At 49.0% G+C, this 24968-nt stretch overlaps 1 protein-coding gene across 1 annotated transcript in view; it reads right to left on the bottom strand.

The window, feature by feature from the left end:
* LOC147124900 (FERM domain-containing protein 7-like) overlaps positions 1-24057 on the bottom strand; it is a 114417-nt gene extending 90360 nt beyond the window's left edge. The window contains exon 1 of the mRNA XM_085994605.1: positions 23892-24057. Coding sequence (XP_085850731.1) covers positions 23892-23948 — 57 coding nt within the window. The 5' untranslated portion in view covers positions 23949-24057. The remainder of the gene's footprint in view (positions 1-23891) is intronic.
* Positions 24058-24968: the final 911 nt, after the last annotated feature.

Below are 24968 nucleotides of genomic sequence, written 5' to 3'. Positions count from 1 at the left end.
AGTTAAATTGTTGATTTTGTGATATTATCAAATGTTAAAACCTAGAAGTGAAAGCGATTGTATGACATTTCTCTGCACTGTACTTTAACCCAGACTTTAAGCTGATTATTTTAATGGGGTTAACGTCTCAACCAAGAGAGGGGACAGACGAGTGTCATCCAAATGGGTCACGTGCTTGTGCCATAATATTCCTGCCAGTGATTCCTGTGTGTGGGGATTAGATGACTGATGATATTGCCTCCAATGGTGGGTGAAGGGAGAGACCAGTGGCCAGATTTGGAGGATTGGAGAGTTCTAGGATGTTTTTATGGCTGGAGGAGGTTACAGAGACAGGGACGAGTGAGAGATATAAAAATAAGGATGAGAATTTTAAACTGGAGGCGTTGCCGCACCGAGAGCCAATGTATGTCAGCGAGCACAGGGGTGATGGGTGAGCAGAACTTGGTGTGAGTTAGAATACAGGCAGCAGAGATTCGGATGAGCTGAAGTTTATGGAGGGTGGAGAATGGGAGGCCAGCCAAGGGAGCACTGGAATTATTGAGTCTCGATGTGACAAATACACAGACGAGCCCGTGCACACACACACACACACGCATGCACACACGCACACACGCATGCATGCACACACACGCGCACGCACACGCGCACACACACGCGCATGTGCACACACACGCACGCACATGCGCACACACATGCACGCACGCATGCACACACACGCATACAAAGATACTCAAGCACACACACACACATACAAAGATACTCAAGCACACACACACACATACAAAGATACTCAAGCACACACACACACGCACAAAGATACTCAAGCACACACACACACGCAAAGATACTCACACATGCACACATTCACTCAGTCTTCCAGCAACAAGAATATTGGTTGAAAATGTTCCTGGCCTCTCTAGGCCAAGAATGTTGAGGTCAGTTGTATGGCCGCCATCATTAACTGGCTAACTCAGTACTGACCTGAGATCAGATCTGGGGCTTCATCTGTACAGTTAGCTCAGTAACGACACATAAAGAGAATGAGCTCACTGAGCCACTGGAGACTTTTCTCTTAATCAGTCCCGGGATGTGGGTGCCGCGGGTAAGGCTGGCATTTATTGCCCATCCCTAGTTGCCCTCAAGAAGGTGGTGGTGAGCCGTCTTCTTGAACTGCTGCAGTCCTTGTGGTGAAGGTACTCCCACAGTGCTGTTAGGTAGAGAGATCCAGGATTTTGACCCAGCGACAATGAAGGAATGGTAATATATTTCCAAGTCAGATGCTTTGTGACTTGAACCAGAACTTGGAGGCAGTGGTGTTCCCATGTGCCTGCTGCCCTTGTCCGTCTAAGTGCAGAAGGTCACTGGGTGGGAGCTGCTGACGAAGAAGCCTTGGCAAGTTACTGCAGTGCATCCTGCAGATAGGATACACTTCAGCCACAGTGCGCCGGTGGTGGAGAGGGTGGATGTTTAAAGTGGTGGATGGGCTGCCGATCAAGTGGAATGCTTTGTCCTGGACGGTGGCGATCACTTGAGTGCTCGCTGACCTACATTGGCTCCCAGTTAAGCAACGTCTCGATTTTCAAATTCTCATCCTTGTTTTCAAATCCCTCCATGGCCTCGCCCCCTCCCTATCTCTGTAATCTCCTTCAGCCCCACAACCCTTCCCCCACCCACCCCCCGAGATATCTGCGCTCCTCTAATTCTGGCCTCTTGTGTATCACCAATTTTAATCGCTCCACCGTTGGCGGCCATACCCTCGGCTGCCGAGGCCCCAAGCACTGGAATTCCCTCCCTAAACCTCTCTGCCTCTCTACCTCCATTTCCTCCTTTAAGACGCTAGTTAAAACCTACCTCTTTGACCAAGCTTTTGGTCACTTGCCTTAATATCTCCTTGTGACTCTGTCAAATTTGTTTGAAAACGCTCCTGTGAAGCGCCTTAGGACATTTTACTACATTAAAGGTGCTATATTAGTGCAATTTGTTGTTGTTGTTGCAACTGCACCCATCCAGGCAAGTGGGCAGTATTCCATTACAGTCCTGACTTGTGCCTTGTAGGTGCTGGGGAGGCTTACATGAGGTTACAGATTGTGGTTTTACACAATTCTGCTGCTGCTGATGGCCCATAGCGTCTCATGGATGCCCAGTTTTGAGCTGGCAACTCTGCATTTAATCTATCCCATTTAGCACGGTGGTAGTGACACACAACACAATGGAGGGTGTCCTCAGTGTGAAGACAGGACTTTGTTTCCACAATGACTGTGCGGTGGTCACTCCTACCAATACTGTCATGGACAGATGCATCTGCGACAGGTAGATTGGTGAGGGCGAGGTCACGTAGGATTTTCCCTCTTGTTGGTTCACTCACCACCTGTCGCAGGCCCAGACTGGCAGTTATGTCCTTCAGGACTCGGCCAGCTCGGTCAGTAGTGGTGCTACTGAGCCACTCTTGATGATGGATATTGAAGTCCCCCACCCAGGGTACATTCTCTGCCCTTGCTACTCTCAGTGCTTCTTCCAAGTGGTGTTCAACATGGAGGAGTACTGATTCATCAGCTGAGGGAGGGCGGTAGGTGGCACTCCGCAGGAGGTTTCCTTGCCCATGTTTGACCTGAAGCCATGAGACTTCATGGGGTCCAGAATCAATGTTAAGAACTCCCAGGACCACTCCCTCCCGACTGTATACCCCTATGCCTCCACCTCTGGGGGGTCTGTCCTGCCGGTGGGACAGGACATACCCAGGGATGGTGATGGAGGAGTCTGGGATGTTGGCTAATAGGTATGATTCTGTGAGTATGTCTATGTCAGGCTGTTGCTTGACTAGTCTGTGCAACAAATACCCAAATGTTACTGATGAGGACTTTGCAGGGTCGACTGGGCTGTGTGTGCCTTTATCGTTCTGAATGTAGTACTAGGTCGATGCTGGGTGGTCCGTCTGATTTTATTCTTGTTTGTCTTTCTAGTGGCTTGAAACAACTGAGCGGCTTGCTGCATGACTTCAGAAGGCAGTTAAGTAACGTTCCCTCTAAGCTGTGTGGTTGTACAGCTATTTGCCGGTCCTGCCCAGCTCGGGATTATTAATCCAGACCTTCTGGATTACTAGTCCAGTAACCTAACCACTACCCCACCATAACCATAATATACTGCCATTGCATTTGACCATGCAAGGGCCCATTTTGCACTGCTGAAAAATCAATCTAATCTAATCTAATCAATCGAATTTACTTCCATATCCACCAGATTTTCACGTTATCCTGGGATTACATCTGAAAGGAGGAAGTGGCCTCACACAGCACAGGAAGAACGAGGAGGCCCCATCCTGCCCTGTTGGTCAGCAGCCAAGAATGTCAGCTTGCAGTGAGACATCAGCCCTGCCATTGCCCACCTTAAACAATAAAACTTCGGGGCAAACTGTGACACTGAGGGGCATTCTGGGCACTGAGGGGAATTCTGGGCACTGAGGGGCATTCTGGGCACTGAGGGGCATTCTGGGCACTGAGGGGCTTTCTGGGCACTATGGGGAATTCTGGGCACTGAGGGGCTTTCTGGGCACTGAGGGGCTTTCTGGGTACTGAGGGGCATTCTGGGCACTGAGGGGAATTCTGGGCACTGAGGGGCATTCTGGGCACTGAAGGGAATTCTGGGCACTGAGGGGCATTGTGGGCACTGAGGGCCATTCTGGGCACTGAGGGGCATTCTGGGCACTGAGGGGCAATCTGGGCACTGAGGGACATTCCGAGCACTGAGGGGCATTCCGGGCACTGAGGGGCATTCTGGGCACTGAGGGGCATTCTGGGCACTGAGGGACATTCTGGGCACTGAGGGACATTCTGGGCACTGAGGGACATTATTGGCACTGAGGCATCAGTGCAGCCACCAAATTGGGGTAAAATTATGATTCCAGCATTAGGTGCATCTCTGCAGTAGTAATGACGATGATTAACTGCGGCAATGATGTTGCCTTCACAAATATTGTGATATATTTTGAAATCCTGACCCACACCCACTTCCTGTGTCCCTGACAACTATGTGTGCAGGAAGTGTGTCCAGCTGCAGCTACTGGCAGACCGCATTGTGGCACTGGAGCTGCGGTTGGATACATACTGGACCATTCGCGATGTTGAGGACGTCGTGGATATCACGTTTAAGCAGTTGGTCACACCGCAAGCAAAGGTTGGACAGGCAGAAAGAGAAGGGGTGACCAACAGACAGAGTAGTAGGCGCAGGCAGGTAGTGCAGGGGTCCCCTGTGGACATCCCCCTCTCAAACAGATATGCCACGTTGAATACTGTTTGGGGGGATGGCTTATCAGAGGAAGGCAGCAGCAGCCAACTTCCTGCCACCAGGGGTGGCTCTGCTGCACAGGACGGGAGGAAAAAGAGGGGTAGAGCTATAGTAATAGGGGATTCTATTGTAAGGGGAATAGATAGGCATTTCTGTGGCTGCAAACGAGACTCCAGGATGGTGTGTTGCCTCCCTGGTGCAAGGATCAAGGTTGTCTCAGAGTGGCTGCAGAACATTTTGGAAGGGGTGGGTGAACAGCCAGTTGTCATGGTGCATATAGGTACCAACGATATAGGTAAAAAACGGGATGAGGTCCTAAAAGCTGAATATAGGGAGTTAGGAGGTAAATTAAAAAATATGACCTCAAAGTTAGTAATCTCAGGATTGCTACCAGTGCCACGTGCTAGTCAGTGTAGAAATAGAAGGATATTTCAGATGAATATGTGGCTGGAGGAATGGTGCAAGGGGGAGGGATTCAAATTCCTGGGACATTGGAACCGGTTCTGGGGGAGGTGGGACCAGTTCAAACCGGACGGTTTGCACCTGGGCAGGGCCGGGACCGATGTCCTAGGGGGAGTGTTTACTTGTGCTCTGGGGGAGGTTTTAAACTAAAATGGCAGGGGCTTGGGAACCTGAGCAGGGAGACAGAGGAAAGGGAAACAAGGATAAAAGCAAACGATAGGAAGGAGAAAAACAAAAGTGGCAGTCAGAGAAATCAATGGTTTAAATCAAACATTGCCACAGTAAATAATAATTCTAATAGGTCTAAGAGCATTTAAAAAACAAACCTGAAGGTTTTGTGTCTTAATGCGAGGAGCATTCGTAATAAGTTGGATAAATTAGCTGCGCAAATAGAGGTAAACGAATATGATTTGATTGGGGTTACGGAAACATGGCTCCAGGGTGGCCAAGGCTGGGATCGCAACGTCCAGCGGTATTCAATATTCAGGAAAGATAGGCAAAAAGGAAAGGGAGGTGGGGTAGCATTGGTGGTTAAAGAGGGGATTAACACAATTGTAAGGAAGGATATTTGCTCTGATGATGTGGAATCTGTATGGGTAGAACTGAGAAATACCAAGGGGCAGAAAATGTTAGTGGGACCTCCAAACAGTAATGCGGAGGTTGGGGATGGCATTAAAAGGGAAATTAGAGAAGCATGCAATAAGGGCACAGCAGTCATCATGGGTGACTTTAACCTACATATATGTAAGAAGTCACACAACACCAGGTTATAGTCCAACAGTTTTATTTGTAATCACAAGCTTTCGGAGCGGTGCTCCTTCGTCAGGTAAAGTGGAGAGATGCATAAAGACACAGCTTATATAGTCAGAGAATAATGCCAGATGATTACAGGTAATCTTTCTAACTGCCATTTATCACACCTCGGCAGAGAGATAATCATAGCAATCAAAGGTGTGAATGGTGTCCAAACAGGTTAGTCAGGAAAACATTACATCAAAGAACAATGAGGTGGGGTCACAAGGGGTCAAATGTTGCAGATGCTGGGGTCTGTATGAAAAACAAAAAACAGACAAAAAACATTTTTTTTTGCTGGAAATCACAGCAGGTCCGGCCGCAGCTGTGTAGAGAGAACAAGCCAACAACAACTCGAGTCTGGGTGACCCTACGTCAGGTGGGGTTACATGTAGCGTGACATGAACCCAAGATCGCAGTTGAGGCCGTCCTCATGTGTGCGGAACTTGGCTATCAGTTTCTGCTCGACAATTTTGCGTTGTCGTGTGTCTCGAAGGCCGCCTTGGAGAATGCTTACCCGAAGATCGGAGGCTGAATGCCATTCACACCTTTGATTGCTGTGATTATCTCTCTGCCGAGGTGTGATAAATGGCAGTTAGAAAGATCATCTGGCATTATTCTCTGACTATATAAGTTGTGTCTTTATGCATCTCTCCACTTCACCTGAGGAAGGAGCAGCGCTCCGAAAGCTTGTGATTTCAAATAAAACTGTTGGACTATAACCTGGTGTTGTGTGACTTCTTACATTTGTCCACCCCAGTCCAACTCCGACATCTCCACACCAATCTACATATAGATTGGGCTAAGCAAATTAGTAACAATACTGTGGAGGAGGAATTCCTGGAGTGTTTATGGGATGGTTTCCTGGACCAATATGTCGAGGAACCAACCAGAGATCGGGCCATCTTAGACTGGGTATTATGTAACGAGAAAGGATTAATTAGCAATCTTGTTGTACGAGGCCCCTTGGGTCGGAGCGATCATAATACAATAGAATTCTTCATTAAGATGGAGAATGAATTAGCTGACTCAGAGACTAGGGTCCTGAATTTAAATAAAGGAAACTACGATGGTCTGAGGCACGAGTTGGGTAGGATTGATTGGGGAATGTCACTCAAAGGGTTGATGGTGGATAGGCAATGGCAAACATTCAAAGACTGAATGCATGAACTACAGAATTTGTTCATTCCAGTTTGGCATAAAAATAAAACAAAAAAGGTGACTCAACCGTGGCTAACAAGGGAAATTAGGGATAGCATAAGATCCAAGGCAAGGACATATAAATTGGCCAGAAAAAGCAGTAAACCTGAGGATTGGGAGCAGTTTAGGATTGAACAAAGGAGGACAAGGGGATTAATTAAGAAGGGGAAAATAGAATACGAGAGTAAGGTAGTAGGGAACATAAAAACTGACTGTAAACGCTTTTATAGATATGTGAAGAGAAAAAGATTGGTGAAGTCAAGCGTAGGACCCTTGCAGTCAGAATCAGGGGAATTTATAATGGAGAACAAAGAAATGGCAGACCAATTAAATACATACTTTTGTTCTGTCTTCACAAAGGAGGACACAAATAACCTCCCAGAGATGCAGGGGAACATAGGGTCTGATGAAAGGGAGGAACTGAAAGAAATCAGTATTTGTAGGGAAATGGTGTTAGGGAAATTGATGGGATTGAAGGCCGATAAGTCCCCAGGGCCTGATAATCTACATCCTAGGGTACTTAAGGAAGTGGCCCTAGAAATAGTAGATGCATTGCTGATCATCTTCCAACATTCGATGGAATCTGGAACAGTACCCCTGGATTGGAGGGTAGCTAATGTTACCCCACTATTCAAAAAAGGTGGTGGAGAGAAAACGGGGAATTACAGACTGGTAAGCCTGACATCGGTAGTGGGGAAAATGATAGAGTCCATTTTAAAAGATGTAATAGCAGAGCACTTGGAAAACAGTGACAGGATCGGACAAAGTCAACATGGATTTATAAAAGGTAAATCGTGCTTGACAAATCTACTGGAATTTTTTGAGGATGTAACTGGTAAAATATATAAGGGAGAACCAGTGGATGTGGTGTATTTGGACTTTCAGAAGGCTTTCAATAAGATCCCGCATAAGAGATTAGCATGTAAAGTTAAGGCACATGGGATTGGGGGCAAGGTATTGACTTGGATAGAGAACTGGTTGGCAGACAGAAAGCAAAGAGTTGGAATAAACGGGTCTTTTTCCGAGTGGCAGGCAATGACTAGTGGGGTACCGCAGGGATCGGTCCTTGGACCCCAGCTATTCACAACATATATATTAATGATCTAGACAAGGGAACTAGATGTAATATCTCCAAATTTGCAGATGACACAAAGCTGGGTGGGCGTGTGTGCTGTGAGGAGGATGCCGAGAAACTCCAGGATAATTTGGACAGGTTGGGTGATTGGGCAGAAGCATGGCAGATGCAATATAACGTGGATAAATGTGAGGTTATCCACTTTGGAGGCAAAAACAGGAAGGCAGATTATTATCTGAATGGCAATAGATTGGGAGAAGGGGAAGTGCAACGAGACCTGGGTGTCCTTGTGCACCAGTCGCTGAAGGTAAGCATGCAGGTGCAGCAGGCGGTTAAGAAGGCAAATGGTATGTTGGCCTTCGTAGCGAGAGGGTTTGAGTACAGGAACAAGGATGTCTTGCTGCAGTTGTACAGGGCCCTGGTGAGACCACATCTTGAGTATTGTGTGCAGTTTTGGTCGCCTTATCTGAGGAAGGATGTTCTTGCCATGGAAGGAGTTCAGCGAAGATTCACCAGGCTGATACCTGGGATGGCAGGAATGACGTATGAGGAGAGGTTGGGTCAATTGGGCTTATACTCGCTGGAGTTTAGAAGAATGAGAGGGGATCTCATTGAAACTTATAAAATTCTGACAGGACTGGACAGACTAGATGCAGGAAGGATGTTCCCGATGGTCGGGGAGTCCAGAACCAGGGGTCACAGTCTAAGGATAAGGGGTAAGCCATTTGGGACAGAAATGAGGAGGAATTTCTTCACCCAGAGAGTGGTGAACCTGTGGAATTCTCTACCACAGAAGGCAGTAGAGGCCAATTCATTAAATATATTCAAGAAGGAGTTGGATATATTTCTTAAGGCTAAAGGGATCAAGGGGTATGGCGAGAAAGCAGGGACCAGAATTTGGATGATCAGCCATGATTGCATTGAATGGCGGAGCAGGCTCGAGGGGCCGAATGGCCTACTCCTGCTCCTATCTTCTATGTTTCTATGAATTAAATTATGTTTAACTTATATGAGAGCTTAGCTACAGTTTTGATGCGGTTGACAGACATAAGATATTTTTTACTTCCATAGACTGACATTTCTGTAAGCTCCTAGTCTCAACCCATGACTAAATTCTTTCCTTTTAATCAGCTGCAGGTCTGTATGGTCACAACACGGCATTGCTATGGAATATTATACGCTGCTTCACTGAGGGTCCCTGGGACTGTGTCAGTATTTACAGAGGGTCCCCGGGAGTGTGTCTGTATTTACAGGAGGTCCCCAGGAGTTTGTCTGTATTTACTGAGGGTCTCTGTGAGTGTGTCAGTATTTACATGGGGTCCCCAGGAGCGTGTCAGTATTTACAGGGGGTCATGGGGAGTGTCTCAGTATTTACAGGGGGTCCCCGGAGTGTGTCATTATTTACAGGGGGTCCCCGGAGTGTGTCATTATTTACAGGAGGTCCCCAGGATTGTGTCTGTATTTACAGGAGGTCCCCAGGAGTGTGTCAGTATTTACAAGGGTCCCTGGGAGTGTGTCAATATTTACAGGGGCTCCCAGGGCGTGTGCCAATATTTACAGGTGGTCCCCAGGGGGGTGTCTGTATTTACAGGAGGTCCCCAGGAGTGTGTCAGTATTTACAGGGGGCCCCCGGGAGTGTGTCAGTATTTACAGGATGTCCCCAGGAGTGTGTCAGTATTTAAAGGGGGTCCCCAGGAGTGTGTCAATATTTACAGGGGTTCCCCGGGAGTGTGTCAGTATTTACAGGACGTCCCCAGGTGTGCGTCTGTATTTACAGGAGGTCCCCAGGAGTGTGTCAGTATTTACAGGGGCCCCCCAGGAGTGTGTCAGTATTTACAAGGGGTCCCCGGGAGTGTGTCAGTATTTACAGGGAATCCCCAGGAGTGTGTCAGTATTTACAGGGTGTCCCTGTGAGTGTGTCAGTATTTACAGGAGGTCCCCGGGAGTGTGTCAGTATTTACAGGGGGTTCCTGGGAGTGTGTTTGTATTTATAGGGGGTCCCTGGGAGTGAGTTTGTATTAACAATGGGGTCCCCGGGAGTGTGTCAGTATTTACAGGGGGGTCCCCAGGAGTGTGTCAGTATTTACAGAGTGTCCCCGGGAGTGCGTCAGTGTTAACAAATGGGTCCCCGGGGGTGTGTTTGTACTTACAGGGGGTACCCAGGAGTGTTTTAGTATATACAGGGTGTCCCTGGGAGTGTGTCAGTATTAACAAGGGGTTCCGCTGGTGTGTGTTTGTATTTACAGGGGGTCCCTGGGAGTGTGTTTGTATTAACAAGGGGTCCCTGGGAGTGTGTTTGTATTTACAGGGGTCCCTGGGACTGTGTCAGTATTTACAAGGGTTCCCCGGGAGTGTGTTTGTATTTACAGGGGGTCCCCGGGCATGTGTCAGTATTTACAGGAGGTCCCCAGGGGCATGTTTGTATTTACAGGAGGTCCCCAGGAGTGTGTCAGTATTTACAGGGGGTCCCCGGGACTGTGTCAGTATTTACAGGAGGTCCCCAGGAGTGTGTCAGTATTTACAGGGGGTCCCCGGGAGTGTGTCAGTATTTACAGGGGGTCCCCGGGAGTGTGTCAGTATTTACAGGAGGTCCTCGGGAGTGTGTCAGTATTTACAGGGGGTCCCCGGGAGTGTGTATATATTTATAGGGGGTCCCTGGGAGTGTGTTTATATTTATAGGGGGTCCTTGGGAGTGTGTTTGTATTAACAATGGGGTCCCCGGGAGTGTTTCAGTATTTACGGGGGGTCCCCGGGAGTGTGTCAGTATTTACAGAGTGTCCCCGGGAGTGTGTCCGTATTAACAAATGGGTCCCCAGGGGTGTGTTTGTATTTACAGGGGGTCCCCGGTGTAATGATCAATAACATGTCATTCTATAGTGGACACTAGGTGGAGCCGTAGAGCTGTGTAGAGCTGTATATAAGACTACACTACCCAGCTGTATGTATATTAAGACTACATTACCCATGAGGCACTAGGCTACCCACAAGGCAGCAGTCAAGGTGGAAGCTTCTACAGATAATGTACCTAGTCCACATGTGCTCAATAAAGTAACTAGCATAAGCTAGCTGTGTTCATAATAAGAATGTCTATTTATTAATGAACATAAGACCCGGGAGTGTTTCAGTATATACAGGGGGTCCTCGGACGTGTGTCAGCATATACAGGGGGTTACTGGGAGTGTGTCAGTACTTACAGGATGTCCCCGGGAGTGTGTCAGTATTAACAAGGGGTTCCCCTGGTGTGTGTTTGTATTTACAGGGCGTCCCCAGGAGTGTGTTTGTATTCACAGGGGGTCCCCGGGACTGTGTCAGTATTTACAAGGGGTCCCCGTGAGTGTGTTTGTATTTACAGGGGTTCCCCGGGCATGTGTCAGTATTTACAGGGGGTCCCTGGGAGTGTGTCAATATTTACAGGGGGTCCCCGTGAGTGCGTCAGTATTTACAGGAGGTCCCCAGGGGCATGTCTGTATTTACAGGAGGTCCCCAGGAGTGTGTCAGTATTTACAGGGGGCCCCCGGGAGTGTGTCAGTATTTACTGGAGGTCCCCAGGAGTGTGTCAGTATTTACAGGGGGACCCTGGGAGTGTGTCAATATTTACAGGGGGTCCCCTGGAGTGTGTCAGTATTTACAGGAGGTCCCCAGGCGTGTGTCTGTATTTACAGGAGGTCCCTAGGAGTGTGTCATTATTTACAGGGGGTTCCCGGGCGTGTGTCAGTATTTACAGGTGGTCCCCGGGAGTGTGTCCTTATTTACAGGGAGTTCCTGGGAGTGTGTCAGTATTTACAGGGGGCCCGCGGGAGTGTGTCAATATTTACAGGGCGTCCCCATGAGTGTGTCAGTATTTACAGGTGGTCCCCGGGAGTGCGTCCATATTTACAGGCGGCCCCTGGGAGTGTGTTAATATTTACAAGGGGTTTCTGGGAGTGTGTCATTATTTACACGGGTCCCTGGGAGTGTGTCAATATTTACAGAGGGTCCCTGGGAGTGTGTCAGTATTTACAGAGGGCCCCAGGGATTATGTCAATAGTTACACGTGGTCCCCGGGAGCGTGTCAGTAATTACGGGGGTCCCTGGGAGTGTGTCAGTATTTACAGGGGGTCCTTGGGAGTGTGGCAGTATTTATAGGGGTCCCTGGGAGTGTGTCAGTATTTACAGAGGGCCCCCGGGAGTGTGTCAATATTTACAGGGGGACCCTGGGAGTGTGTGAGAATTTACAGGATGTCCCCGGGAGTGTGTCAGAATTTACAGGAGGTCCCTGGGAGTGTGTCAGTATTTACAAAGGGCCCCTGGGAGTGTGGCAATATTTACAAGGTAGTCCCCGGGAGTGTGTCAGTATTTACAAGGGGGTCCCCAGGAGTTTGTCTGTATCTGCAGGCAGTCCCCGGGATTGTGTCAGTATTTACAGGGTGTCTCTGGGAGTGTGTCAGTAATTACAGGGGTCCCTGGGAGTGTGTCAGTATTTACAGGGGGTCCTCGGGAGTGTGGCAGTATTTATAGGGGTCCCTGGGAGTGTGTCAGTATTTACAGAGGGCCCCCGGGAGTGTGTCAATATTTACAGGGGGACCCTGGGAGTGTGTGAGAATTTACAGGATGTCCCCGGGAGTGTGTCAGAATTTACAGGAGGTCCCTGGGAGTGTGTCAGTATTTACAAAGGGCCCCTGGGAGTGTGGCAATATTTACAAGGTAGTCCCCGGGAGTGTGTCAGTATTTACAAGGGGGTCCCCAGGAGTTTGTCTGTATTTGCAGGCAGTCCCCGGGATTGTGTCAGTATTTACAGGGTGTCTCTGGGAGTGTGTCAGTATTTACAGGGGTCCCCGGGAGTGTGTCAGTATTTACAGGGGGTCCGCAGGAGTGTGTCAGTATTTACAAAGAGCCCCTGGGAGTGTGTCAATGGCCCAGTAATTCCTGTCACAACGCGTGAGCACGGACGGGGTACTCACATGTGTGACCGGAGGAATTGCCGGTTTTCAGCATGCACAGCGCATGCGCTGAAAACCGGCATTTCCTGTCCTGTGACCCAAGGGGTTAAGAGGCAGAACACGTGCGACTGCACAGGCAGCGCGTGCGCAGTGAAATTCCATTTTTTTTTTCCCCAGAGTTGACGAGTGTAAAGGGCTACGGTTTTTACGCGTGGAAAAACCAGACGTAAGTACTTAGTTTTACAGGTAAGTGGGCTTTTAGTACAATTTAGAAACTTTTTTTCCACAGGTTTATTATTTTTAAAGAATTTACAGTAAGGTAAGTTTAGTTTTAGACCCTATTTTTAAAAAATTTATTTTTTTCAAAAAGTTGATTAATTGTTTAAAACATTTTTTAAAACTTATTTATAGTTAATATAATCAGTGGGATGTTTTTAAAAATTTTATTTAAAGTTTAAGTTGTGTTTTGGCAGCCCATATTTTTCATGAGATTGACAGTTCTTACTCTCAAACTCATGAATAAGTTTCCCCTCCCCTGATTGGCTGCACAGTGCTCACCTGATCCCAGCCGGCACATCGCACTAACTACGCCGCTGGATCAGGTAAGCACATCGCGCCGACATCTGAACCGGGCCAGTGACAGGAAATGCAAGCAGGCCCGGGCTTCAGATGTCGGCGCGCAGGGTGAGTGCAGATCGAGGGCTTGCACGCGCGGCTTGCTCCCGATCCTAATTTCAGGACCATTATTTACAAGGTGGTCCCCGGGAGTGTGTCAGTATTTACTAGGTTGTCCCCGGGAGTGTGTCTGTATTTGCAGGGGCCCCCGGGATTGTGTCAGTATTTACTGGGTGTCCCTGGGAGTGTGTCAGTATTTACAGGGGGTCCCGGGAGTGTGTCACTATTTACAGGGGGTCCCCGGGAGTGTGCCACTATTTACAGGGGGCCCCCGGGAGTGTGTCTGTATTTGCAGGTGGTCCCCGTGATTGTGTCAGTATTTACAGGGTGTCCCTGGGAGTGTGTCAGTATCTACAAGGGTCCCTGGGAGTGTGTCAGTATTTACAGGGGTCCCTGGAAGTGTGTCAGTATTTACAGGGGGTCCGCAGGAGTGTGGCAGTATTTACAAAGGGCCGCTGGGAGTGTGTCAATATTTACAAGTTGGTCCCCGGGAGTGTGTCAGTATTTACAAAGTGGTCCCCGGGAGTGTGCCTGTATTTACAGGGGGTCCCCAGGATGGTGTCAGTATTTACAGGGGGTCCCTGTGAGTGTGTCAGTATTTACAGGGGGTCCCTGGGATTGTGTCAGTATTTCCAGGGGTCCCTGGGAGTGTGTCAGCATTTACGGAAGGTCCTTGGGAGTGTGTCAGTATTTACAGGGGGTCCCTGGGAGTGTGTTTGTATTTACAGGGTGTCCCTGGGAGTGTGTCAGTCTTAACAAGGGGGTCCCCGGGTGTGTGTTTGTATTTACAGGGGGTCCCCGGGTGTGTCTCAGTATTTACAGGGGGTCCCCGGGAGTGTGTTAGCATTTACAGGGGGTCCCCGGGATTGTGTCAGTATTTACAGGGGGTCCACTGGTGTGTGTCAGTATTTACGGGGGTCCCTGGGAGTGTGTCAGTATTTACAGAGGGTCCTTGGGAGTGTGTCAGTATTTACAGGGGGTCCCTGGGAGTGTGTCAGTATTTACAAGGTGTCCCCGGGAGTGTGTCAGTATTAACAAGGGGGTCCCCGGGTGTGTGTTTGTATTTACAGGGTGTCCCCGGGAGTGTGTCTGTATTAACAAGGGGGTTCCCGGGTGTGTGTTTGTATTTACAGGGGGTCTCCGGGAGTGTCAGTATTTACAGGGGGTCCCCGGGAGTGTGTCAGTATTTACAGGGGTCCTTGGGAGTGTGTCATTATTTACAGAGGGTCCTTTTGAGTGTGTCAGTATTTACAGGGGTTCCCTGGGAGTGTGTCAGTATTTACAGGGTGTCCCCGGGAGTGTGTCAGTATTAACAAGGCGGTCCCCGGGTGTGTGTTTGTATTTACAGGGGTTCCCCGGGAGTGTGTTTGTATTAACAAGGGGACCCCAGGAGTGTGTTTGTATTTACAGGGGGTCCCCGGGAGTGTGTCAGTATTTACAGGGGGTCCCTGGGAGTGTGCTGGTATTTACAGGGAGTCCCCGGGATTGTGTCAGTATTTACAGGGGGTCCCCTGGTGTGTGTCAGTATTTACGGGGGTCCCTGGGAGTGTGTCAGTATTTACAGAGGGTCCTTCGGAGTGTGTCAGTATTTACAGGGGGTCCCTGGGAGTGTGTCGTTATTTACAGGGTGTCCCCGGGAGTATGTCAGTATTAACAAGGGGATCCCCGGGTGTGTGTTTGTATTTACAGGGTGTCCCTGGGAGTGTGTCTGTATTAACAAGGGGGTTCCCGGGTGTGTGTTTGTATTTACAGGAGGTCCACGGGGGTGTGTCTGTATTAACAAGGGGGTCCACGTGAGTGTGTGTGTATTTACACGGGGTCCCTGGGAGTGTGTCAGTATTTACAGGAGGTCCCGGGATTGTGTCAGTATTTACAGGGGGCCCGCAGAATTCTGTCAGTATTTACAGGGCGTCCCCGTGAGTGTGTCTGTATTTGCAGGGGGCCCCCGGGACTGTGTCAGTATTTACAGGGTGTCCCTGTGAGAGCGTCAGTATTTACAGGGGGTCCCCGGGAGTGTGTCAGTATTGACAGGGGTCCCTGGGAGTGTGTCAGTATTTACAGGGAGTCCTTGGGAGTGTGTCAGTATTTACAGGAGTCCCTGGAAGTTTGTCAGTATTTATACGGGGTCCACGGGAGTGTGTCAGTATTAACAGAGGTCCCTGGAAGTGTGTCAGTATTTACAGCGGGCCCCTGGGAGTGTGTCAATATTTACAGGGGGGCCTGTCAGTATTTACAAGTGGGTCCCCGGGAGTGTGTCTGTATTTAAAGGGGTTCCCTGGGAGTGTGTCAGTATTTACAGGGTGTCCCCGGGAGTGTGTCAGTATTTACAGGGGGTCCCTGGGAGTGTGTTAGTATTTACAGGGGGTCCCCGTGAGTGTGTCAGTATTAACAAGGGGGTCCCCGGGAGTGTGTCAGTATTTACAGGGGGTCCCTGGGAGTGTGTTAGTATTTACAGATGGTCCTTGGGAGTGTGTCAGTATTTACAGGGTGTCCCTGGGAGTGTGTCAGTATTTACAGGGTGCCCCCGGGAGTGTGTCAGTATTTACAGGGGGTCCCTGGGAGTGCGTTAGTATTTACAGGGGGTCCCCGGGATTGTGTCAGTATTTACAGGGGGTCCCCTGGTGTGTGTCAATATTTACGGGCGTCCCTGGGAGTATGTCAGTATTTACAGATGGTCCTTGTGAGTGTGTCAGTATTTACAGGGTGTCCCTGGGAGTGTGTCAGTATTTACAGGGTGTCCCCGGGAGTGTGTCAGTATTAACAAGGGGGTTCCCGGGTGTGTGTTTGTATTTACAGGGGGTCCCTGGGAGTGTGTCAGTATTTACAGGGGGTCCCCGGGAGTGGATCAGTATTTACGGGGGTCCCTGGGAGTGAGTCAGTATTTACAGGGTATCCCTGGGAGTGTGTCCATATTTACAGGGGTTCCCGGGAGTGTGTCAGTATTTACAAGGATTCCCCGGGAGTGGGTTTGTATTTACAGTGGGTCCCCGGGAGTGTGTCAATATTTACAGAGGGACCCCGGGAGTGTGTCAATATTTACAGGGGGTCCCCGGGAGTGTGTCAGTATTTACAGGGGATCCCCGGGATTGTGTCAGTATTTACAGGGTGTCCCTGTGAGTGTGTCAGTATTTACAGGGGGTCCTCGGGAGTGTGTCAGTATTTACAGGGGGTCCCTGGGAGTGTGTCAGTATTTACAGGGTGTCCCCAGGAGTGTGTCAGTATTAACAAGGGGGTCCCCGGGTGTGTGTTTGTATTTACAGGGGGTCCCCGGGAGTGTGTTTGTATTAAGAAGGGGTCCCCGGGGGTGTGTTTGTATTTACAGGGGGTCCCCGGGAGTGTGTTTGTATTAAGAAGGGGTCCCCGGGAGTGTGTTTGTATTTACAGGGGGTCCCCGGGAGTGTATCTGTATTTACAGTGGGTCCCCGGGAGTGTGTCTGTATTTACAGGGGGTCCACGGGAGTGTATCAGTATGTACGGGGGTCCCTGGGAGTGTGTCAGTATTTACAGGAGGTCCCGGGATTGTGTCAGTATTTACAGGGGGCCCGCAGAATTCTGTCAGTATTTACAGGGCGTCCCCGTGAGTGTGTCTGTATTTGCAGGGGGCCCCCGGGACTGTGTCAGTATTTACAGGGTGTCCCTGTGAGTGCGTCAGTATTTACAGGGGGTCCCCGGGAGTGTGTCAGTATTGACAGGGGTCCCTGGGAGTGTGTCAGTATTTACAGGGAGTCCTTGGGAGTGTGTCAGTATTTACAGGAGTCCCTGGAAGTTTGTCAGTATTTATACGGGGTCCACGGGAGTGTGTCAGTATTAACAGAGGTCCCTGGAAGTGTGTCAGTATTTACAGCGGGCCCCTGGGAGTGTGTCAATATTTACAGGGGGGCCTGTCAGTATTTACAAGTGGGTCCCCGGGAGTGTGTCTGTATTTAAAGGGGTTCCCTGGGAGTGTGTCAGTATTTACAGGGTGTCCCCGGGAGTGTGTCAGTATTTACAGGGGGTCCCTGGGAGTGTGTTAGTATTTACAGGGGGTCCCCGTGAGTGTGTCAGTATTAACAAGGGGGTCCCCGGGAGTGTGTCAGTATTTACAGGGGGTCCCTGGGAGTGTGTTAGTATTTACAGATGGTCCTTGGGAGTGTGTCAGTATTTACAGGGTGTCCCTGGGAGTGTGTCAGTATTTACAGGGTGCCCCCGGGAGTGTGTCAGTATTTACAGGGGGTCCCTGGGAGTGCGTTAGTATTTACAGGGGGTCCCCGGGATTGTGTCAGTATTTACAGGGGGTCCCCTGGTGTGTGTCAATATTTACGGGCGTCCCTGGGAGTATGTCAGTATTTACAGATGGTCCTTGTGAGTGTGTCAGTATTTACAGGGTGTCCCTGGGAGTGTGTCAGTATTTACAGGGTGTCCCCGGGAGTGTGTCAGTATTAACAAGGGGGTTCCCGGGTGTGTGTTTGTATTTACAGGGGGTCCCTGGGAGTGTGTCAGTATTTACAGGGGGTCCCCGGGAGTGGATCAGTATTTACGGGGGTCCCTGGGAGTGAGTCAGTATTTACAGGGTATCCCTGGGAGTGTGTCCATATTTACAGGGGTTCCCGGGAGTGTGTCAGTATTTACAAGGATTCCCCGGGAGTGGGTTTGTATTTACAGTGGGTCCCCGGGAGTGTGTCAGTATTTACAGGGGGTCCCCGGGCATGTGTCAATATTTACAGAGGGACCCCGGGAGTGTGTCAATATTTACAGGGGGTCCCCGGGAGTGTGTCGGTATTTACAGGAGGTCCCCGGGAGTGTGTCAGTATTTACAGGGGATCCCTGGGATTGTGTCAGTATTTACAGGGTGTCCATGTGAGTGTGTCAGTATTTACAGGGGGTCCTCGGGAGTGTGTCAGTATTTACAGGGGGTCCCTGGGAGTGTGTCAGTATTTACAGGGTGTCCCCAGGAGTGTGTCAGTATTAACAAGGGGGTCCCCGGGTGTGTGTTTGTATTTACAGGGGGTCCCCGGGAGTGTGTTTGTATTAAGAAGGGGTCCCCGGGAGTGTGTTTGTATTTACAGGGGGTCCCCGGGAGTGTGTTTGTATTAAGAAGGGGTCCCCGGGAGTGTGTTTGTATTTACAGGGGGTCCCCGGGAGTGTATCTGTATTTACAGTGGGTCCCCAGGAGTGTGTCTGTATTTACAGGGGGTCCACGGGAGTGTATCAGTATGTACGGGGGTCCCTGGGAGTGTGTCAGTATTTACAGAGGGTCCTTGGGAGTGTGAGAGTATTTACAGGGTGTCCCCGGGAGTGTGCCAGTATTAACAAGAGGGTCCCCGGGTGTTTGTTTGTATTTACAGGGCATCCCCGGGAGTGTGTCTGTATTAACAAGGGGGTCCCCGGGTCTGTGATTGAATTTACAGGGGGTCCCCGGGAGTGTGTCAGTATTTACAGGGCGTCCCCAGGAGTGTGTCAGTATTTACAGGGGGTCCCCGGGAGTGGGTCAGTATTTACAGGGTGTCCCTGGGAGTGTGTCAATATTTACAGGGGTTCCCAGGAGTGTGTTAGTATTTACAAGGGAGTCCCCGGGAGTGTGTTTGTATTTACAGGGGGTCCCGCAGGAGTGTGTCAGTATTTACAGGGGGTCCCCGGGCATGTGTCAGTATTTACAGGGGTAGCCCGGGAGTGTGTCAATATTTACAGGGGGTCCCCGGGTGTATGTCAGTATTTACAGGGGGCCCACGGGAGTGTGTCAGTATTTACAGGGGGTCCCCTGGAGTGTGTCAATATTTACAGGAGGTCCACGGGAGTGTGTCTGTGTTAACAATGGGGTACCCGTGAGTGTGTCTGTATTTACACGGGGTCCCTGGGAGTGTGTCAGTATTTACAGGGGGTCCCCGGGAGTGTGTCATTATTTACAGGGGGTCCCTGGGCGTGTGTCAGTATTTACAGCGGGTCCCCAGGAGTGGTTCAATATTTACAGGGCGTCCCCGTAAGTGTGTCAGTATCTACAGGTTGTCCCCGGGAGTGTGTCCGTATTTAAAGGGGGCCCCTGGGAGTTTGTCAGAATTTACAAGGGGGTCACCAGGAGTGTTTCAGTATTTACAGGGGTCCCTGGGAGTGTGTCATTATTTATAGGGTCCCTGGGAGTCTGTCAGTATTTACAGAAGGTCCCCGGGAGTGTGTCAGTATTTACAGGGGGTCCCCGGGAGTGTGTCAGTATTTATGGGGGTCCCTGCGAGTGTGTCAGTATTTACAGGGTGTCCCTGGGAGTGTGTCAATATTGACAGGAATTCCCGGGAGTGTGTCAGTATTTACAGGGCGTCCCCGTGAGTGTGTCAGTATTTACAGGGGGTCCCCAGGAGTGTGTCTATTTACAGGGGGTCCCCGGGAGTGTGTCAGTATTTACAGGGGGTCCCATGAGTGTGTCAGTATTTACAGGTCGTCCCCGGGAGTGTGTCAGTATTTACAGGGGGTCACCGGGACTGTGTCATTATTTACAGGCGGTCCCCAGGGGTGTGTCTGTATTTACAGGATGTCGCTGGGAGTGTGTCAGTATTTACAGAGGGTCCCTGGGAGTGTGTCAGTATTACAGGGGTCCCTGGAAGTGTGTCAGTATTAACAGGCGGTCCGCAGGAGAGTGTCAGTATTTACAAAGGGCCCCTGGGAGTGTGTCGATATTTATAAGGTGGTCTCCGGGAGTGTGTCAGTATTTACATGGTGGTCCTTTGGAGTGTGTCTGTATTTGCAGGGGGCCCCCAGGACTGTGTCAGTATTTACAGGGTGTCCCTGTGAGTGCATCAGTATTTACAGGGGGTCCCCGAGAGTGTGTCAGTATTTACAGGGGTCCCTGGGAGTGGGTCAGCATTTATAGGGTGTCCTTGGGAGTGTGTCAGTATTTACAGGGGTCCCTGGAAGTTTGTCAGTATTTATACGGGGTCCACAGGAGTGTGTCAGTATTAACAGAGGTCCCTGGAAGTGTGTCAGTATTTACAGCGGGCCCTTGGGAGTGTGTCAATATTTACAGGGGGGCCTGTCAGTATTTACAAGTGGGTCCCCGGGAGTGTGTCTGTATTTACAGGGCATCCCTGAGAATGTGTTAGTATTTACAGGGGGTCCCCGGGAGTGTGTCTGTATTTACAGGGGGTCCTCAGGAGTGTGTCAGTATTTGCAGGGGTCACCGGGACTGTGTCATTATTTACAGGCGGTCCCCCTGAGTGTGTCTGTATTTGCAGGCGGTCACCGGGAGTTTTTCAGTATTTACAGGAGGTCCCTGGGAGTGTGTTAGTATTTACAGGGTGTCCCCGGGAGTGTGTCAGTATTTACAGGGATCCCCAGGAGTGTGCCAGTAGTTACAGGAGTTCCCCTGGTGTGTGTCTGTATTTACAGAAACATCCCCGGGAGTGTGTCATTATTTACAGGGGGTCCCCGGGAGTGTGTCAATATTTACAGGGGATCTTCGGGAGTGTGTCTATATTTGCAAGGGGTCCCCAGGAGTTTGTCAGTATTTACAGGGGTACCTGGGAGTGTGTCAGTATTTACAGGGGGTTCCCGGGAGTGTGTCAGTATTTACAGGGGGTCACCGGGACTGTGTCATTATTTACAGGAGGTCCCCAGGAGTGTGTCAGTATTTACCTGGGGTCCCCAGGAGTGTGTTACAGGAAACTTTTTTTTATCCGACACCGATGGGACCGATGTGGTGCCGGTTCATCAAAAATTCCGGATAACCGAAAGATATAGTAAAAGATACGGAGCTGAGAGCTCCGGATAAAGCAACAAACCCTGTTGCTGGTTCAGAACAATGGCCACAAGTTCCAAGCCTCTCTGTAGCTTAGCAACAACTGCACCCACACCATTGCACAGCAACAGATCGAGGAAGGCAAGTAATAAAACTTACCTGAACCTACTCCTGAATTTTGCCGGTAAATCAAAAGTTTCCTGTAGTATTTACAGGCAGTCCCCGGGAATGTGTCAGTACTTACAGGGAGTCCACGGAAGTTTGTCAGTATTTACAAGGGGCCCCCAGGAGTGTGTCAGTATTTACAGGGAGTCCCCGGGAGTGTGTCAGTAGTTACAGGGTGTCCCTGGGTGTGTGTCAGTATTTACAGGGAGTCCCTGGAGGTGTGTCAGTATTTACAGGGGGTCCCCGGAGTGTGTCACTATTTACAGGAGTTCCACAGGAATGTGTTAGTATTTACAGGGAGTCCCCGGGAGTGTGTCAGTATTTACCTGGTGTCCCTGGGAGTGTGTCAGTATTTACAGGGTGTCCCTGGGAGTGTGTCAGTATTTACAGGGGGTCCCTGGGAGTGTGTCAGTATTTACAGGAGGTCCCCAGGAGTGTGTCAGTATTTACAGGGGTCCCTGGGAGTGTTTCAGTAATTACAGAGGGCCCCTGGGTATGTATCAATATTTACAGGGTGATCCCCAGGAATTTGGCTGTATTTTCAGGGGATCCCCGGAAGTGTGTCAGTATTTACAAGGGTGCCCCCAGGAGTGTGTCAATATTTACAGGGTGTCCCCGGGAGTGTGTCATTATTTACAGGAGGTCCCCGGGAGTTTGTCAGTATTTACAAAGGGGTCCCTGGAAGTCTGTCATTATTTGCAGAGGGCCCATGGGAGTGTGTCAATATTTACAGGGGATCCCTGGGAGTGTGTCAGTGTTTACAGGGGGTCCCCGGGTGTGTGTCAGTATTTACAAGGGTATCCCCGGGAGTGTGTCAGGATTTACAAGAGGTCCCTGTGAGTGTGTCAGTATTTACAGGGCATCCCTGGGAAAGTGCATCAGTATTTATAGGGGACCTGTGGGAGTCTTTTAATATTTACAGGGGTCCCTGGAAGTGTGTCAGTGTTTACAGGGGGTAATCGGAAGTGTGTCAGTGTTTACAGGGGGTAATCGGAAGTGTGTCAGTGTTTACAGGGTGTCGGCGGGAGTCTTTCAGTAATTACAGCAGTTCCCTGGACGTGTGTCAATGTTGACAGGGGGTCCCTGGGATTGTGTTGGTATGTACAGGAAATCTCATGCAGAGAAGTTTTTGAACATAAGAACATAAGAAATAGGAGCAGGAGGAGGCCATTTGGCTCTTCGAGCCTGCTCCGCCATTCAATAAGATCATGGCTGATCTTCTACCTTATCTCCACTTTCCTACACTATCCCCATATCCCTTGATTCCTTAAATATTCAAAAATCTTTTGAACTCTGTCTTGAATATACTCAACGACTGAGCCTCCACAGCCCTTTGGGGTAGAGAATTCCAAAGATTCACCACCCTCTGAGTGAAGAAATTTCTCCTCATCTCAGTCCTAAATGGCCGACCCCTTTTTCTGAGACTGTAGCCCCTGGTTCTAGACTCCCCAGTCAGGGGAACCATCCTCCCTGCATCTACCCTGTCAAGCCCTGTAAGAATTTTGTATGTTTCAGTGAGATCACCGCTCATTCTTCTAAACACTAGAGAATATAAGCCTAGTCTACTCAATCTCTCCTCATAGGACAATCCCCCCAACCCAGGAATCTGTCTGGTGAACCTTCATTGCACTCCCTCTATGGCAAGTATACCCTTCCTTAGGTAAGGAGAACAAAACTACACAACACTCTAGGTGTGGTCTCACCAAGGCCCTATATAATTGCAGTAAGACGTTTTTACTCTTCTACTTAAATCCTCTTGTAATAAAGGCTAACATACCATTTGCTTTCCTAATTGCTTGCTGTACCTGCATGTTAACTTTCAGTGATTCGTGTACAATGACACCCAGGTCCCTCTGAACACCAACATTTCCCAATCTCTCACCACTTAAAAAATACTCTGCTTTTCTATTTTTCCTACCAAAGTGGATGAATTCACATTTCTCCACATTATATTCCATTTGTCATGTTCTTGCCCACTCACTTAGCCTGTCTATGTCCCCTTGAAACTTCCTTGCATCGTCCTCACAACTTACATTCCCACCCAGCTTTGTATCATCAGCAAACTTGGATATATTACATTTGGTCCCCTCATCCAAATCATTAATGTAGATTGTGAATAGCTGAGGCCCAAACACTAATGCTTGCGGTACCCCACTAGTTACAGCCTGCCAACCTGAAAATGACCCGTTTATTCCTACTTTCTGTTTTCTGTCCGTTAACCAGTCCTCAATCCATGCTAGTATATTACCCCCAATCCTAATTTTGTTTAATAACCTCGTGTGTGGCACCTTATCGAATGCCTTCTGAAAATCCAAATACACCACATCCACTGGTTCCCCCTTTTCTATTCTGCTAGTTACAACCTCAAAAAACTCTAATAGATTTGTCAAACACGATTTCCCTTTCATAAATCCGTGTTGACTCTGCCCAATCCTATTATTATTATTATTTTCTGAAGCACTAATTGACCTGCTCAGTGTGTCACCACACCTATCATCCATTTAAAAACTGCTTTTCCTAATTCTGGATTGTAAGCCATTGCATTGAGAATAGTTTGGCCCCTTCTCCCCCCACCCCCCCACAGTCAAACAAAGGAGCTCATCAAGGTCTTCAGTCTTACCTCCACTTCAAATATTTCATACTTGTCATCCAAAAGCTGGACTCTGAGATGCAGCATCTTCCCACTTTGTTGCTGAGATTCTACCTTTCCACCAGGACAACGCTGAACAATCTCGGAGGTTTTTCTATGCCCAAGTCTCCTTTCACTTTCACACAGCTAGTGGCCGAAGTCCTGTCAAATCAACATTTTCGATCATGGTAATAATAAATTATAACAACGTTGGAATACAAGCAAATAGTCTATCGTCAGTCGTGCCATCTTGGTCTAAATAGAGAATAGAAGTATTGTTTACCATAGGAACATTAGGAACAGGAGGAGGCCATTCAGCCCCTCGATCCTGTTCTGCCATTCAATTAGATTATGTCTAATCTGCATTTACCCACCTTAGCTCCATATCCCTTGATACCCTTATCCAACAAAAATCTATTGATCTCAGTCTTGAAAATTTCAATTGACCCCCAGCATCCACAGCCTCAGGAGAGAGTTCCAGATTTCCACTACCCTTCATGTAGAAAAAGCGCTTCCTGATTTCACTCTGGAATGGCTTGGCTCTAATTTTAAGACTGTGCCTCCTTATTCTTGATTCCCCCACCAGAGGAAATAGTTTCTCTCTATCTACCCTATTGAATCCCTTTTCCATGTATCATTAAGTCAGCAAGGTATGCAAGAAATACAGCTAATGAACATAAGAACATAAGAACATAAGAAATAGGAGCAGGAGTAGGCCAATCGGCCCCTCGAGCCTGCTCCACCATTCAATAAGATCATGGCTGATCTGATCCTAACCTCAAATCTTCTATCACTCTGCATCCACCCGAACCCATGTGATCTCCCGGGAGAGGCGAAAAACCAGATAAAGACCCAATGGCCAATTTGGGAGAAAAAAATCTGGGAAATTCCTCTCCGACCCATCTAGGCGATCGAAATTCTTCCAGGAGATCACTCTGTCCCTATATTTTCTACAGTACTTACCTTCTGTGGTAACTAATGGTTTCATAGTTATGGCTGAGCTGCTCTGAAGAATCAGTGCATATTAATGAGTGTGCTCAGCGAGCAGAATGGATCAAACAGGGAGTT

The sequence above is a fragment of the Somniosus microcephalus genome, chromosome 1 (assembly GCF_052327205.1).
Source record: "Somniosus microcephalus isolate GS21.2 chromosome 1, FLI_Smic_1.0, whole genome shotgun sequence".
NCBI classification, from domain to species: domain Eukaryota; kingdom Metazoa; phylum Chordata; class Chondrichthyes; order Squaliformes; family Somniosidae; genus Somniosus; species Somniosus microcephalus.
This window is presented reverse-complemented; position numbering and strand designations above follow the sequence as displayed.